The 15757-nt window shown below is 46.8% G+C and overlaps 1 protein-coding gene across 3 annotated transcripts; it reads right to left on the bottom strand.

The window, feature by feature from the left end:
- Positions 1-2335: 2335 nt before the first annotated feature.
- dyrk2 (dual-specificity tyrosine-(Y)-phosphorylation regulated kinase 2) lies at positions 2336-15104 on the bottom strand. Of its 3 annotated transcripts, none has more exons than XM_028399914.1 (7): positions 14969-15104; positions 9479-9582; positions 6176-6518; positions 5944-6107; positions 5451-5840; positions 5280-5370; positions 2336-5205 (listed from the first exon to the last, which is right to left on the bottom strand). In XM_028399914.1, the coding sequence occupies exons 1-7, from the start codon at positions 15006-15008 to the stop codon at positions 4553-4555; spliced, it is 1785 nt and encodes a 594-aa protein (XP_028255715.1). In that variant the 5' UTR covers positions 15009-15104; the 3' UTR covers positions 2336-4552. The 3 variants fall into 3 exon arrangements, with proteins under 3 accessions (XP_028255715.1, XP_028255717.1, XP_028255718.1); XM_028399916.1 differs by having other exon boundaries at positions 14892-15025; XM_028399917.1 differs by lacking the exon at positions 14969-15104 and adding an exon at positions 14434-14642.
- Positions 15105-15757: the final 653 nt, after the last annotated feature.

The following is a 15757-nucleotide window of genomic DNA, read 5'->3' as shown; positions in this document are numbered from 1 at the left end:
CAGTTCTATAATTACCCAAAATCAATAAATAAACTTTAAAGCAGCCTTTTCTGTGCATCACTGCTGCATTATGGGTAAAATCCTGCTCTGGAGCCAGGCAGCAGTTCATAGCCTGTTAGCCTGTTGCTAGTTTCTATATTTAGCAGCTGCGTCCTTCCTGCTAATCTCCTCTCTGCCTAATAAGGAGCACAGCTGCTCCAATCACATGGCTGCTCTGCATTACCATGACAACCTAATGATCCTGTCAGCGATGGGCCAGAAAACCAGCGTGTGTGTCCTTCATCTGCAACGTTTTCTCTTTAAAGTCTACTTTAAACTTTTTTGTAAATGTGACTTTTTCTTGCACAGTCATGACTTCCTTATACATGTTTTCGTAATTTTTACCAAACTGAAATGTGTGTGTGACTGTGAGTGTGTGTGCTGACATCTCTGTATGAGAAATCAACAGCAGCTGACAGCAGCGTGTGTGTGAAGCGCTTTCTCTTGGTAGTGTTTTGTGGGCTGTGGTCAGGTGACTGTCAGGAGGCTCCATGTTTGAATTCAATTTCTTCACAATTAAAGTGTATTTTTACATCACACAGTCTAAGTGTGTTTCTGTGTGTCATGGCAGCCAGCATAGAGCTGTCATGTGATGTCATCATATTCTAAACACTACATTACTTAGCACCTAGCGTGTTGTCATGGTAACCCCCGCGTCCTTCCGGTGGAGGGGAGTTCATCTTTTTCCTCTCATGCACACACAGCGGCTCTTTGATGGACAATAAAACTGTTTTTATTAATAATAATCAGCATTTTTTTCCACCACAATAAAATTTAACAAAGGCTCACTAGAAAAGTGTGGACTGGTGCGTTCTGTACAGTAGATACAGTACGTTGTAAAACTGGCCGCAGGGTGGCACAGCAGCATTCAGAAAAAGACTCATTCAAACACTTTGCACATTATTTACAGATAAAATCCACAAATTAAAAACCCAGCTGGCAAACATGACAGAGATACAGCGCCGCTAACGGCTAACAGCCGCTAACCTCCGGCTGCAGCTGCTTTCACACACAGTCATCTGAATGCTACCAGGAGTGGAGCCAGACCTGATGCTGTGATCCTGTGTGAGGAGCTAGCCTCACCGTTGACCGTTAGCTCTCCGCTGTATGTTCTAACTACCTTTGTGTCTGTTTGAGCAGCTAACTCTCAGCTAGCTTTGTAAAGGAATGCACTTTGGTAGATTCAACCAAATGCCCTGGATGTTAGTCACAACAATGACAGGAGTAATAATAATAATAACATTAACTGAGCAGTTCTGAGGTACCAACGTGACACAAGCTAACGGCTTCTGTGAGCGCCTCTGAGGAGCTCGCCGCAGCAAGCAGGTTGGGTTATTTGCTACTAGCATTCAGTTAGCAGTAGGCTAGTTTTAGCTTCACCGTAGAGGAAATGAACATCAGTGCAACAGCTAGCGACTGCGACGCTAGCTGTCAAACGGCTAGTGTTAGCTTAGCCTTGTCGTCGTCGACAGTTGGCTGATATGTGTATGTACATTGTGCAGCCAGGTTGTAACCCACCCCCCCAACACACACACCAACACCTGCAGACGTCAGTGCTGACCAGTTTAAAGCTACAGTCTGTGCTTGATGCATGGGTCTGTTCTGTTGGCGCCAGAAACGGAGTAGTGAAGGATTATGGGCACTAAACTGCAGTTCTGTGATTGGCCATTTGGGACTGGCACCAAATATGAGTCACCACAGCCAGGGGTACTTTTAACCCTTCATTTGTCTCAGGACTCGTGAAATTTTGACTTTTTTGCCCAATTTTGCCCAGAAATATCTCTGCTTTATCAATATTATTAGTCACAAAATTTTTGCGTGTGATTGGGTCAGGTGCCAGGGCACATGGTGTCTTTGGGCTTTGCTGAAACAAAACCAGGAGCCAATAAGCACTCAGACCAAAATGTCAAGATCAGCTTTGTTTTACACACACAAGTGACTGTTGCCATGACAACGCCGCTACGAGTGTGTGTATGTGTATGTTGGGGGGGTGTGGCATGGCGATGAGATACTGAAGGCACAAAGTTACGTCTCTCAGCACTCCGTCTCACTAAAAAACATTACAAAAAATGTAAAAATAAAACACACACAACCAAACCAATCAAATCCTTACATGAAAACATCCGAGAGGACCCCTCCTTCCTCCTCCTTAGGAGGGAGGGGGCAGAGCTTCCCCTGAGATGGGCGGAGCAGGTAGTGTCTGTGTGTTTTTACATCGTGCATCACTTCCTGTGTGCTACATCACATCACCATGGCGACGGCTGGGACCATCCTCCTCTTTCTCCTTCGTTTTCAGAGTGCGTTCAGATACAGCTGTGTGTGTGTGTGTGTGTGTGTGTGTGAGAGGGAACAAGCCTTAAGAAACGCACTCGCATATTGCAAACACACTGCTACATACAACACACACATTCAAGTATACAGTAAAAACTGCACATCATAGTCAACACGTAGATTCATAAATATAACAAATAAATAGAAAACATGTTCCAATTTCCCTCTCACATCACACACTGCTCGTCTACATGCCGCTCTAATCTGATATTTATACTTTTTAAATCCATTTAACCCTTTCAGTCAGTCTGCTGGATCAGGGCTCAGTCACAGCAGGAAGTGACAAACCAACGAAGAAGCCGAGCGCGTTTCACATGATTGTCGGAAAAATAACAGTCAGTTATATATAAAATGCTTCAATAATGAAGATAGTAAAGAATTTTAGTGTTTTTTGACAAATCGTGACGACCACTCTTTATTTCTCTGGCTTATGTCTAATAAAAAGGTAATGCTAGCTACCAAACAGCTAATACGGCCAACAGTGAGCCAGCCAGCTAGTGTGCTAGGCTAACTATCAGCCGATTAAACAGTAAACAGCAACATGATGGCTAAAAACAATCAAACTAATGGCAGGCACCAAACTATCATGATGCACAGGTTAGCCAAACACTAAGAGAAACTAGCCATTTGATTTAAATTCATATTTGAGTTCATGATTAAAATGGACTAAAAGCAGAAAATCCTTTCGATCGGGTAGAAAACATCACAGCACCGTCTGAAATAAAAAACACTTTCTGAGGTTATTGCTACATTTGAGGCACCACAACAACAACCTGCTAACTAGCATAAACACACAGAAATACTTGACACATTCTGGTGCGACTGAGCCCGTTTCCCATGACGATAAAATCTGATCATTTAACTGATATGTATGTCTACATCTCAGGTCCTGCACAAACAGGTCTGAGCTCGATAGCTGTGACACCCGCCCTTCTGGTGAACACTACTGCACACACATGTAGAAGTTAACACCCACGTTACTGATGACTTTTTGGAGTCACATGCTAACGTCGACATTTAGTCTAAATGTGAATTTCTTCTGAGAGTTTTTACCTTTTTGTCTTCATGAAGCCCTGGGCGTCTTTTTAAACCTGATCGCACAACTTTCTGTCTCCGTTCAGGCTGTGTGTTAATTTTTTTACGATTCCCAAGCAGCACCTTTCTCCGTGTCTTCCTCATTTCACAGCAACTGAAACACTCATTGTGATGTTATGAATTCTCTTTTGGTTTCAGGATGTCTGGAATTGTTCACGTTCGCCTCCACATGCTCATAGTTTTGTTCCCAATGATTTAAATAATGATATAAAGTCTATTTTCCTCTTTCATTTAGACCCTTTCTCTCCTTTTTTTGATCACAGAGCCCTTCGATTTAAACTTAGAACATCTCCACCTTTACTCCACTTTCTCTCTGTTCTTCAACATTTTGCCTCCTTCAATAATCTCCATCTATGTAATCTGCTAACAGTAAAACAAACAACAGCATATAACACTAAATGACCATCATTCTGTCTGTGCTTTGTAAGGCAGGGCAGTGGAGAGCTAACTAGCTATGGCTAAAAACAAAAGGCTAACGCTAGCCACCAGACTGCCAAAAAAAGGCAAACAGTGAGCCATCTATACCTAGCTGACCAATGCAGGCTAACTGCTAGCTAGTCAAATGGCAAATAGGTAGCAGTATGACAGCTAGCTGTCTAGTAGGCAGCTGACAGGCACTATGCTAGCAGGATAACACAGGCTAGCCACACACTGTAAAACAAAGAGCTAGATAATGAAGTTAACCAGCCAACAGGTCAATGGTTCAGTCGGGGGTCTGATACGAATATTGACGAACTGAAGAGCAAGACGTTTGTTTCACAGCAGCATGAAACTGACCAGCAGCGAGCTAGCAGCTAGCTGAAGCTTTAGTGTTATAATACCAGACTGCTTTGTTGATGTAACCTGGTAAGACTGAAGTCATAAAAAGTGGTTTTTGGTGTCTAACTCATGACCTAACCTGACCCATGTGAAGCCTTGTTCCCTCTGTCAGCACCATGTTCCTGATGTGTGTGAGCTCGTGTTTTGATTGTCTGAGCGGCTCCATGGTCTGGACTGAGCGTCTGAATGCACCCCAGCAGCGCTGACCAAGAACCAGCTTTATTCAGGTGCAGCTCACCTCCCCGCAGCGCGCGGGGTGCGTTCAGTCTCAGCTCACCAGTTTGGGCAGAACCGTCCTTGGCTGGATGTTCCCGTTAGCGTCGGTGATCGCTGCCAAGTTAGTCCTGGTTTTGGAGGTGGAGGACGTGGTGGTGGAGGAGGTGGTGGTGGTGTGTTTAGAGAGGGAGGTGATGGTGCCGTCGGTGGTGGCAGTGCCCCGTTTAGATGAGGAGGTCTTCTCCCCCGTGGTGGTTCCCGCCGGCGGCTTGGGGAGGCGCCTCCTCAGCCACGGGTGGCGCAGCGCCTGGCTGGGCGTCATCCTGAGCACTGGGTCCCACTCCAGACACTGTTTGAGGAAGTCCAGGAAGAGCGGGTCGTCGCAGCCCTTCAGCGCCGCGCTCCAGTCCCTACTGCCGGGCGGGCTGCGCACCTTCCCCCGCCGTGAGCGCCCACCGTTCAGCACGGTGGAACCGTCGGGCAGCGTGGTGACAGTGCAGTAGCGAGGATAGCCTTTGGATGACACAAAGTTCTTGGCACGCTTGGAGGCGTCCAGCAGCTTCTGGCCAGGCATGCCGAGCAGCTCGATGATGCAGGCCAGCTGGTCGGCCTCGTCCTCGCCCGGCAGCAGGGGGTAGCCTGTCAGCAGCTCTGCCAGAATACAGCCCAGGGACCACATGTCGATGGGCATCCCGTACCTGGAGCCTGAGGAGAGACGATCAAAGGGTTAAATCTAGGCCGAGCACTGCTTCCTGTTTCCCTTCCTGTCCTGTTCTTACCCAGGATGACCTCCGGTGCCCGGTAGAACCTGGACTGGATGTAGGTGTAAACTCTCTGGTGTTCATAGCAGCTGGAGCCGAAGTCTATGACCTGCAGAGGAGGAGAGGAGAGGGTTAACTGGTCTGGACGGGTCGGACAGAGCTGGCGGCAGTGCGGACCCGGCCCCTGACCTTGATGCCGCTGCGGCCCTGCTGCTTGAGCAGGATGTTCTCGGGCTTGAGGTCGCAGTGGATGATTCGGTTCTTGTGCAGGGCGTCCAGGCACTGCAGGATGGAGTGGGAGAACTTCCGGACCAGCGGCAGGCTGAAGCCCTGGAACTTGTTCTTCTTGATGAGCTCGTACAGGTTCATGCTGAGCAGCTCGAAGGTCATGCAGATGTGGTTCCGGAAGGTAAAGTTCTCCAGCATGTGGATGACGTTCATGCTGCAGTCCTTGTCCTGCTTCCTCAGGTGCTCCAGGATGCGGATCTCCTCCGCCGCCTGCCTGTGGAAGCGCTTCTCGTTGCGCACCATCTTCAGTGCCACGTGGGTCTGGGTCTTGTGGTCGAAGGCCTTCACCACCTGCGAAAGCAGGGAGCACAGACTGTGAACCAATCAGACGGAAGCAGGAAGCACCTGACACCTGAGCTGCACTGAGCGCGTGTGGGAACAGGGCAGAGCTTACCTGACCGAAGCTGCCTTTGCCAATCACCTTCAGCACCTCGTAGCGGTAGGAGATGTGGTCGTGTGGGACGTGGATGTAGGAGCCCTGATCGTCGTCGTAGCCGCCGTTGTTGGCTCCACCCACGACCCCTGACCTCTTCTTAGCGTTGGGGCCTACAAAAAAAACTGAGAGGAAACAGCAGGATGAGTAAAGAGGACTGGATCAGAGCGGCGGTTCACTGAGCACGGCTCACCCTCGGTGTAGCTAAAGACCTCGTGGTGCTCGAAGGAGGACATCTTGGACATGAACTGCTTCATGGCATGCTCCGGGGTTATGGCGGTGGGCTTCGGCTTGCCGTCCGCGGACTTGTTGGAGGCGGCGCTGCTCTGCCTGCAGTGGTGCGCAGGCTCCGTGACGGCGGTCTGCCGATCGGGCGGTGGCAGGCCCGGGCGGGTGGAGCCGAGCGGAGCCAGGCCATTGGGCTGTGAGGTCAGGACTGGGCGCTTGGTGGTGTTTTCCTCGTACAGCTGGGTGACATGGACCTGCGACTGCGACGACAGCTGCACGCCGTCAGACATGGCCGCCTTACAGCCGCCCTGCTCACGGGACACAGGACACAAAACAGAGACCCCCCAAAGCATTATGGGTAATGTAGTTTCAGAACATCTCCCATCTCCTTATGTTATCTTAATAAATACAGTGGGGAAAAAAAGTATTTAGTCAGCCACCAATTGTGCAAGTTCTCCCACTTAAAAAGATGAGAGAGTCCTGTAATTTTCATCATATGTATACCTGAACTATGAGAGACAAAATAAGAAAAGAAAATGTAGAAAATCACATTGTAGGATTTTTAATGAATTAATTGGTAAATTCCTCAGTAAAAGAAGTATTTGGTCACCTACAAACAAGCAAGATTTCTGGCTCTCACAGACCTGTAACTTTTTCATTAAGAGGCTCCTCTGTCCTCCACTCGTTACCTGTATTAATGGCATCTGTTTGGAGTCGTTATCAGTATAAAAGACACCTGTCCACAACCTCAAACAGTCACACTCCAAACTCCACTATGGCCAAAACCAAAGAGCTGTCAAAGGACACCAGAAACAAAATTGTAGACCTGCACCAGGCTGGGAAGACTGAATCTGCAATAGGTAAGCAGCTTGGTGTGAAGAAATCAACTGTGGGAGCAATTATTAGAAAATGGAAGACATACAAGACCACTGATAATCTCCCTCGATCTGGGGCTCCACGCAAGATCTCACCCCGTGGGGTCAAAATGATCACCAGAACTGTGAGCAAAAATCCCAGAACCACACGGGGGACCTAGTGAATGACCTCCGGAGAGCTGGGACCAAAGTAACAAAAGCTACCATCAGTAACACACTGCGCCGCCAGGGACTCAAATCCTGCAGTGCCAGACGTGTCCCCCTGCTTAAACCAGTACATATCCAGGCCCGTTTGAAGTTTGCTAGAGAGCATTTGGATGATCCAGAAGAGGATTGGGAGAATGTCATATGGTCAGATGAAACTCAACTTGTCGTGTTTGGAGGAGAAAGAATGCTGAGTTGCATCCGAAGAACACCATACCTACTGTGAAGCATGGGGGTGGAAACATCATGCTTTGGGGCTGTTTTTCTGCAAAGGGACCTGGACGACTGATCCGTGTAAATGAAAGAATGAATGGGGCCATGTATCGTGAGATTTTGAGTGAAAACCTCCTTCCATCAGCAAGGGCATTGAAGATGAAACGTGGCTGGGTCTTTCAACATGACAATGATCCCAAACACACCGCCCGGGCAACAAAGGAGTGCCTTCGTAAGAAGCATTTCAAGGTCCTGGAGTGGCCTAGCCAGTCTCCAGATCTCAACCCCATAGAAAATCTTTGGAGGGAGTTGAAAGTCCGTGTTACCCAGCGTCAGCCCCAAAACATTACTCCTCTAGAGGAGATCTGCATGGAGGAATGGGCCAAAATACCAGCAAAAGTGTGTGAAAACCTTGTGAAGACTTACAGAAAACGTTTGACCTCTGTCATTGCCAACAAAGGGTATATAACAAAGTATTGAGATGACATTTTGTTATTGACCAAATACTTATTTTCCACCATAATTTGCAAATAAATTCTTTAAAAATCCTACAATGTGATTTTCTGGATTTTTGTTTCTCATTTTGTCTCTCATAGTTGAGGTATACCTGTGATGAAAATTACAGGGCTCTCTCATCTTTTTAAATAGGAGAACTTGCACAATTGGTGGCTGACTAAATACTTTTTTTCCCCACTGTACATGTCAGATGTAATTCAGGTGTTGATGCTCTGCCTCTCTTTGCTGATCTATAAACAGTAAGATGATGTCACCCACACATAGAAATGCAGATCAATAACCCCCCCCCATCACTAGAATCAGAATACTCTCTCTTATTGTGTCTCTTTGTCTCCTGCTTCCTCCCTCCCCGTTGCCTTGGTGACCAGCACACCTGGGCCCATTAAGAAGACACACACACACAGATGGCAGATCATTTCAAAGGTTGTTTGCTGCAACAGGACAACAAAGTGTGTGAGTGATCTGATCAGTGAGGGCTGCAAAAATAAGGATGTGAAGTGAGACATGACACCAGGTGTGTGTGTGTGTTTAAACTCTTTATTTACCAATAGAGAAGGTGTGAGTTTGATGATGTCATGCCTGTTTAATTACTAATGAGTTGTAACCAGGCTGATGGCACATGTTCATAATTATTTGTTAGCATACAGCGCTAATGCTAAGCTGTCACACTGAGGTGATGTTTACAGCTGCATGCTGTGATGCCTTCAGGCTCTCATGGCAGCTCCATCTGTGACATGTGGGTGTAAGTTGCTGCTAAGATGATGACCAAAGGCTGGCTGGATGATTATGTGTATGGATTCAGTTATGTGTGTCCGTCTGTTTAATACTTGATAAGCTGCTCTGCTGAGAAGCAACAGGAAACACAGCTAATGCTAGAAAAGAAGAAGAAAAGAGATTTTTATCACCATCAGGGTGACGGAGCAAATCAATGCTGCATCAGTTCCTTTATACCATGTACCTCTGTGTGTGTGTGTCTTTCACACCAGCCTATAAACCAATCAGCTGTTTAAAGCATCGTGGAGGCTATTATTAGCTGCGTGGCTACAGCAGACTGTTCCACAGATTATCTGTTTAGGCTCATCGCCTCACAGCGCTAACAACGAGCTAACAGCAGGCTAACCGCATGCTAACAGCAGGCTTGTTCTCCCAGTGCTGAGGCCATCTACGGCCGCAGAAGTCTGGTAATGAAATACTACATTACCCATGAGCCTCAGGGGACATGAAGAAGGAGCTAATACAAGAACAGAAAATCAAAAGCTGAGTAGTTGTGTATCATCATGATGATGGCATGTTTGGCAGTGTGATGTCACCCTGAGACATGTTTAATAAATTCTTCAGCTCATGACCTGACGTATAAAGTGCTGCGGGTCGCTGTGATGAAGGTGAAGGTGCGTCTGTGGACGCTGACAGGCTGTCTGAGTGTGTCTGTGTGTGTCTGTGTGTGTGTGAGTGTGTTGTACCGTCAGTGTGTTGTGGTTGTTGTTGCGTAGTGGTGGCAGGGTGACAGGTGAAGTCGTCTGAGAGCTGCTGTGACCAGGAGAGTAGACCGGCTCGCCCGACTTGCCTGAAGGAGAGACAGAGGAGAGAGAGAGAGATTTATGATATATGTTAGTACTGTCACTTCTTCTCTGCTAGCTTAGCTGAGGCTGTACAACACATTAAATAATCTATATTTTAAAGCTTCAGTCTGTGTCGCCCCCCATTTGGCAGGCGAGGCTGGACTCTGCACTAGGGCTGTCCCGATGCGATATTGATATCAGATATCGGTCCGATATCAGCCAAAAAACAAATATCGGATTTTATCGGAAGGCATCTAAAATCTCCGATATAAACGCTCTGAAAAAAGTAGGTGACGCTTCACACTCCATCACAGTAGTTGGCGGTAGTGCACCCGTTGCTGCCACCCACTGAAAAAGAAAAGCGCCCGGCTCCAGCATGTAGAGATCACGTGATCACAACAACAAGTGTGTGTACGTGTGCGACTGTAGCAAGGAGAAGACATGTCGGCTGTGTGGCAGTATTTTTCCTTACAGTCGGACAAAGACATTGCAGCTACGTGCAAAACTTGTCATGCTCAAATTTCCCGAGGAGGCAAGTTTAGTTTAGTACAACCAACCTCATCGCACATTTGAAGCACCACCACAAACAACAATATGAAGAGTTTAAGGAGATCACCGAGGCGAAAAAACAAATAACCTCTCCCTCCCTCAAACAACCGAAGCTGGGCGAAACATTTCAAAAACGTGACAAACTCCAACGGGACAGCTATAACAGAAAAGATCCCAATTTATTGTGCTCGATGACCAGCCCCTGTCTGTGGTGAGTAATCTCGGGTTTAAACGCTTACTTGAGCACCTCGAGCCTCGTTATATTATCCCTAGCTGCCACTCCATTGTCGACAAAACTATGACCCAGATGCATGAAGATGCTAAGACGTTCATCGCCAGACACGTAGAGAAAGCTAATGCTGTTAGCTTCACCACTGACATCTGGACCTCAAGTCATTCTCCGCTGTCCTTATTGAGTCTGACTGCGCACTGGATAGACAATGAGTTTACATTGCAGAGAGCAGTGTTACATGCACGCGAGTAACACTAATAGCGAGTAACAGTAAGAGTGGTCAGCAGTTTAATAACTGACTGACATTGTTTTCTGCTCTTGTTATTAGAGAGGTGTGTTTATTTTGTTTACACTATTTGTTTAAGACTAAGAGCAATGACCACATTGTTTTGGGCCCAGTTAGTAAAACTGGAGCTGTGTGGACTCTTGAGTTTGAGCAGTTGGACAGTGAACAATATTGTTGTTGGTTTTGTGTCCCTGCTCTCAGTTGTTCTCACCATAGTGAGCTTGCCCTGAATTATTTGCACTTTAAAAGTATAATTTGTTTTTATTTTATTACAGAGGTTATTTTTCTGGGTCTCCTAATTTTTTTTTTTACTTTTGTATTTTATTGAATTGTTAATAAATGGGTCTTTCTCATACCTACTGCTTCTGACAATTTATAAAGCCTTTTCTAACATTCCACTCTACAAAATTTGTAATTAAAGTATGTGTGATATGTTGATTTAGTGTTTAGTGAATATCGGCTCAATATCGGTATCGGTCGATATTCATGGCTGCAATATCGGTATAATATCGGAAGTGAAAAAGTTGTATCGGGACAGCCCTACTCTGCACATCTATCTGTCCTCATTGTTGGCCACTTTGCTGCCTACATGTCAGAGGACACAGCAGCATTATCATTAGTCCATCTCCTAGCATTGATCTGTACAGTACAACGTGAAGCCTCAGGCTCCTGGAAGCTGTCCACAGGACTCTCCGCTCTGAGAGCAGCTGCTGGCTGTCAGCCGGTCCTGCAGGTTGGCTCAGTCTGAGGAGGATGAAGGGTTAAATATAGCCTGCTAATCCTCCATGCTCTGCTTCCTCTCTGTCTGTACCTTCACTTCCTCTAACAGCTACATGCCAGCAGCACAGAGGTCAAAGGTCAGAGGCTGCAGTGCAGCATTAACCAGTGATGGACTGAGCTGATCTTTGACCTGCTCTCCCCTCACTGCTCTGATCTGCTGCTCCAGACATCACTGAGAGACAGAGGAAGACGAGAAAACACCTTCCTCAGTCCTGGTCTCATCAGCAGCTACAGCTGATGACTCATCAGTATTTTTAGCTCCAGGTGTCACATGATCTGATGATCTGCTCTGTTTAGAAACACAGGTATGTGGGAGGAAACAAGTTTTTAAAGACGTGAGCCAAAAATGAAGACGATAACAGAGCTGGAAGCTTGATTCCCCAGCATCCATCACAGGGACCCTCTGATCCTCCTCCTCATGAGGAGCTTCTGGTGGTAGTCTCTGCTGTGTGAACAGGCTGTGAGCAGCTCATCCAAACAGGCTGCAGCCCAAATACAACAGCAGCTAAAGATGATCAACATTCACAAACAATCATAAGAACAATCATCCCTGAGCTGATCTCCATGTCTCCAAACACTGCAGTGTGTTCTGAGACACGGTGGGAGACCCTCTGTCACTGGTTGCACCTCAGGTGAAAGTGGGCGGTGTCAGGAGGATCCTGGCGGGCCCCAATTCCGGCTGCTCGGTGCAGGCTGATCAGGTCAGATGGACTGTGCTGCTGCTGCTAATCTGAACGCCGGCTGTAATCCTGCTAATGAGGACGCTTCACAGACGACCTGCTGCAGGACAAAGTCCACACAAACACTCCACCATCACTGCAGCACTCCAGTAGCTGGACCAGGGACAAAAACTTTGCACTGATAGCAGCCAATCAATACACTTAACCCCTGGTGGAGGCTGATCCGTCCAGAGGAAAGGCGGGGGGGGGGGGGGGGGTCCTCTATCAGCTGACGATGTAAAACATCAGCTGATCAGAGGAACCACAAACATAATGACCTGTTTATCTCTGAAGTCAAGCACAACATGATTCAGTCTTCAGCTTTAACTAGGCGCCAGAAGAGTTAAGAAGCCTTGACAAGTCAACAACAACTGTAAACAACAAACTCCTGAGCAGGAAGCCATGATGGAGTATATGTGAGCAGCAGTCACATGACACCGGTTTTAAAGTTAAACAGTGAAACATGTGCAGCATGTAGAGCTGACACCTGTGTTAACCTGTGCATGCTGGTCCTAGTTTATCAATGAATCAATCAATACTCAGAGAGACATCCTGGTTCCTGTCCCGCCTCCAGCTGCACGTCCTGTCAGCGTGGGGGGGTGGGGGTTTCCAGCCTGACACATGCACCCCCCACCCCCACCCCCCCAGCAGGCTGGATGTGAACTCGACACCGAGCTGGAGATGCCAGAGCGCCGGCAAGCACGCCCGGCATGCTGCTCGACAGGACGAGTGGGAGAGTCTGCAGCAATGTGAGCGCACACATCCAGAGCCGTGACACTCAGAGACTGATCCAGCTGACTGAGCTGACTTGGGTGTCGCGTCAGAAAAAAAAATCACAAACATTTTCCACTGCAGGACAGCATCTGCACCATCTACACCTGCAGGAGAGCCTCACCTCCACCTTACAGCCAGTAGTCTGATGTTTCCTCAGCTCAGCACAATAAGATAAGAACTGCCTTCAAGACTCCGAGGCTGAAGCTGTGACTGACCCACCCTGAACACACACTATACTGTGATCTGAGCTGTCAGCACGGCCACACAGAGCACACGCTGTGAAGAACACCACATGGAAGGAGCCTGCCCTGAAGCAGCACAGCCTGCTGTGTGAGGAGCCAGCAGACACTGGAGCTATCTGAAACACTGTCAGGATCTCTGGACACACTGTTTTTTTTACATCCATGTAACTGCATACAATGCTGGGCCGCTGCATGGCTACAAACCACAGTGACACTGACATGACCACACAGGCTGGCAGGCAAAACCCATGCTAGCTGGTTAGCTAATATTGTTGCTTTCTGCTTCTTCTTCTTTGAGCTGCTAATGTCTTGATGATTATTTAGGGCCATGTAGCAGCTGGTATCACACTACCACTCACAATGTGCTGTCTGTTCCTATGCTATTGCTAATGGATACCTGAATCCCCCTCAGGGATCAATAAGTATCTATCTATAAAAATAGCTAAAGGAAACGGCTTTAGGCTAACATTGCAGCTGATGGTAGCTAGTTTAGGCTTATATAATTAATCAAAAACATCTTATGTCATCATCTTCTGGGCTAATGTAACAGCTAATAGTAGCTTAGTTATGCTAAGGTGGTAGTTAGTTGAGGCAACAATAATGGCATGGTTTTACCATAATGGCATGGTTTTAGCTACCATGCCAATAGTTAGCTAATTTAGCCAAATATGATCAGCTGATGAACTATTAACTGTAACTTAGTAAGGTAAGCTAAGCTAAAGGTCAGCTAATTCTTGTTATGGATTCACAGCAGCTAACCGTATTTTATTTTGGCTAACATAGCAGCACATATCTAGTTAAGAATCATGGTAATGTGTATAAAATGCTAACAGCTGGCTGTAACTGTGTAAAACTAGGTTTGCAATGGTGTCCTGGTAACAAATGCTGTCTTGTTTTGCTAATGCTGCAGCTAACTGCTTTCTTTAAGTTCATATAGTGACATTTAACTCGCCTAATGTCAATACAATTCAGGCAGGCTTTACAAAATATGACTTGGATTGATTTGCAGTATTGTAACATGCTAATAACAGCTAATAATAACCCATTATATATATGTATCCGTTAGCCTACATGCTAAATAACAACAGTTCAACAAACTGCATCATACATATTTACGTTTAAATGACAGACATGATCAGACACTTTGTAATACAACCATCAGACTTACAGTAAATGTGTACTGATAGCTAGAAATGTCAGTGCGGAGAGAGCTGTTAGGCTAACATGAGGCTAAAAACAACCACCTGAACATGAATATAAACAAACAAGGTTACCTGTCTCACAGCGTCACAGCATTAGCATGTGGTTGTCAACTTTCTTAAATGACGTGTATTTAGGTGACAGAATATTCAGACCCACTCACTGTCTACCGAGCAGTAGGCCAAACATCACCCAGCAACCGAAAACACACACAAACACCAGCAGGACGGAACCAACTGTTACACACCCGAACCTGAACTACACAGAGAACCGGAGGAGCGGCCCGGAGCCCCCGGTACTGCTCAAAGAGGCGTAAAGCGGCCGTAAACAGACCTGGAGAGCCGCTGTCACTTCTCATCTGTTAGCTAAAAATAAAGCTGACAGTCCGGAGCTGCCCTCACTCAGCTGCTGTGTGTATGTGTGTGTCCCTTTTTATGAGATTACACTTCATTTACTCAGGTTCTGTTTCTGTCAGTTAGCTAGCAGCAGCTCTCAGCCGTCCCCGCACTCTCTCCCTCCGGTTCAGACTCACGGCCTTTACACAGCGGCGCGTCTCTCGCAGCGGCCGGACTCCGGCGCGCTTCAGCCGGCTACAAAAACTGTGCTCACCCGCCGGGAGGACCGAGGATCCGGGCTTCTTGGTTAACATGGCGGCCGCTCCTCTCCTCTCCTCTGGACACAGACGGGCAGGACGCCTCCTCTTCCTCCACTAGCAGCTCCTCCTCTTCCTCCCGTCCCTCCTCCTCCTCCTCCTAATCCCTCTGATCACTCCTCCAGACTCTGGACTACTCACTGACACACACCCCCTTTCTGTCCAGCTGCTTTCCTTCAGTCCATCACTTCCATCAATAAATTAAATTAAAGATCTTTGGTGTGCTGCTAGAAATCAATTATTATATTATAGACTGTTTTACAGTCTGGTGCAGCGGCTGTGTTTGTCGTATCTTGTTGTGGCTAACAGAGCAGCTGGTATCTGGTTTAATCTGGTTTAATCTGATTTAACAGGTGACATTAACATTTAGGCTAATATAGCAGCTAATGGTATAAACAGGAATTTAAGGCTAACCTAGCCAATGATATTTAGCTATAATTAACTTATAAGCTAAAGGTACCTTGTTATATAACAGTTATTGCTGGCCGGTTCAGGCTAATGTAGTAAATTGTGGTAGGCCAAGGCTAACAATATTTAGTTTTGGCTAACAGACCAGCTTAAACTAGGTTTTTGTTAGGCCAGATTAAAGTAATATAATATTACCTCCCAAACACAGATAAAGGCAGTGCTACAGTGACTGTGATCATTGGGCTAAACAATGTGGATCTGTAACCATAGCAATGGCACTGATGCTTGTGTTTCCAAAGAGTCCAGAGTTACTGTACTCACCTGAGGCTGAGGTCTCA

Source organism: Parambassis ranga, chromosome 2, assembly GCF_900634625.1.
Source record: "Parambassis ranga chromosome 2, fParRan2.1, whole genome shotgun sequence".
Taxonomy (NCBI): domain Eukaryota; kingdom Metazoa; phylum Chordata; class Actinopteri; family Ambassidae; genus Parambassis; species Parambassis ranga.
Note: the sequence above shows the minus strand (reverse complement) of the source record. Positions and strands in the feature narration are given on the sequence as shown.

Bases quoted from the DNA above. Each gene is read 5' to 3' on its own strand.
- dyrk2 (XM_028399914.1), bottom strand. From the start codon at position 15,008: ATGTTAACCAAGAAGCCCGGATCCTCGGTCCTCCCGGCGG. The intron at 5,371-5,450 runs GTCAGGGGCCGG...CCTCCTCTGCAG, and splicing joins AGGGCCGCAGCGGCATCAAG to GTCATAGACTTCGGCTCCAG. The intron at 5,206-5,279 runs GTAAGAACAGGA...GTCTCTCCTCAG, and splicing joins GGCACCGGAGGTCATCCTGG to GCTCCAGGTACGGGATGCCC.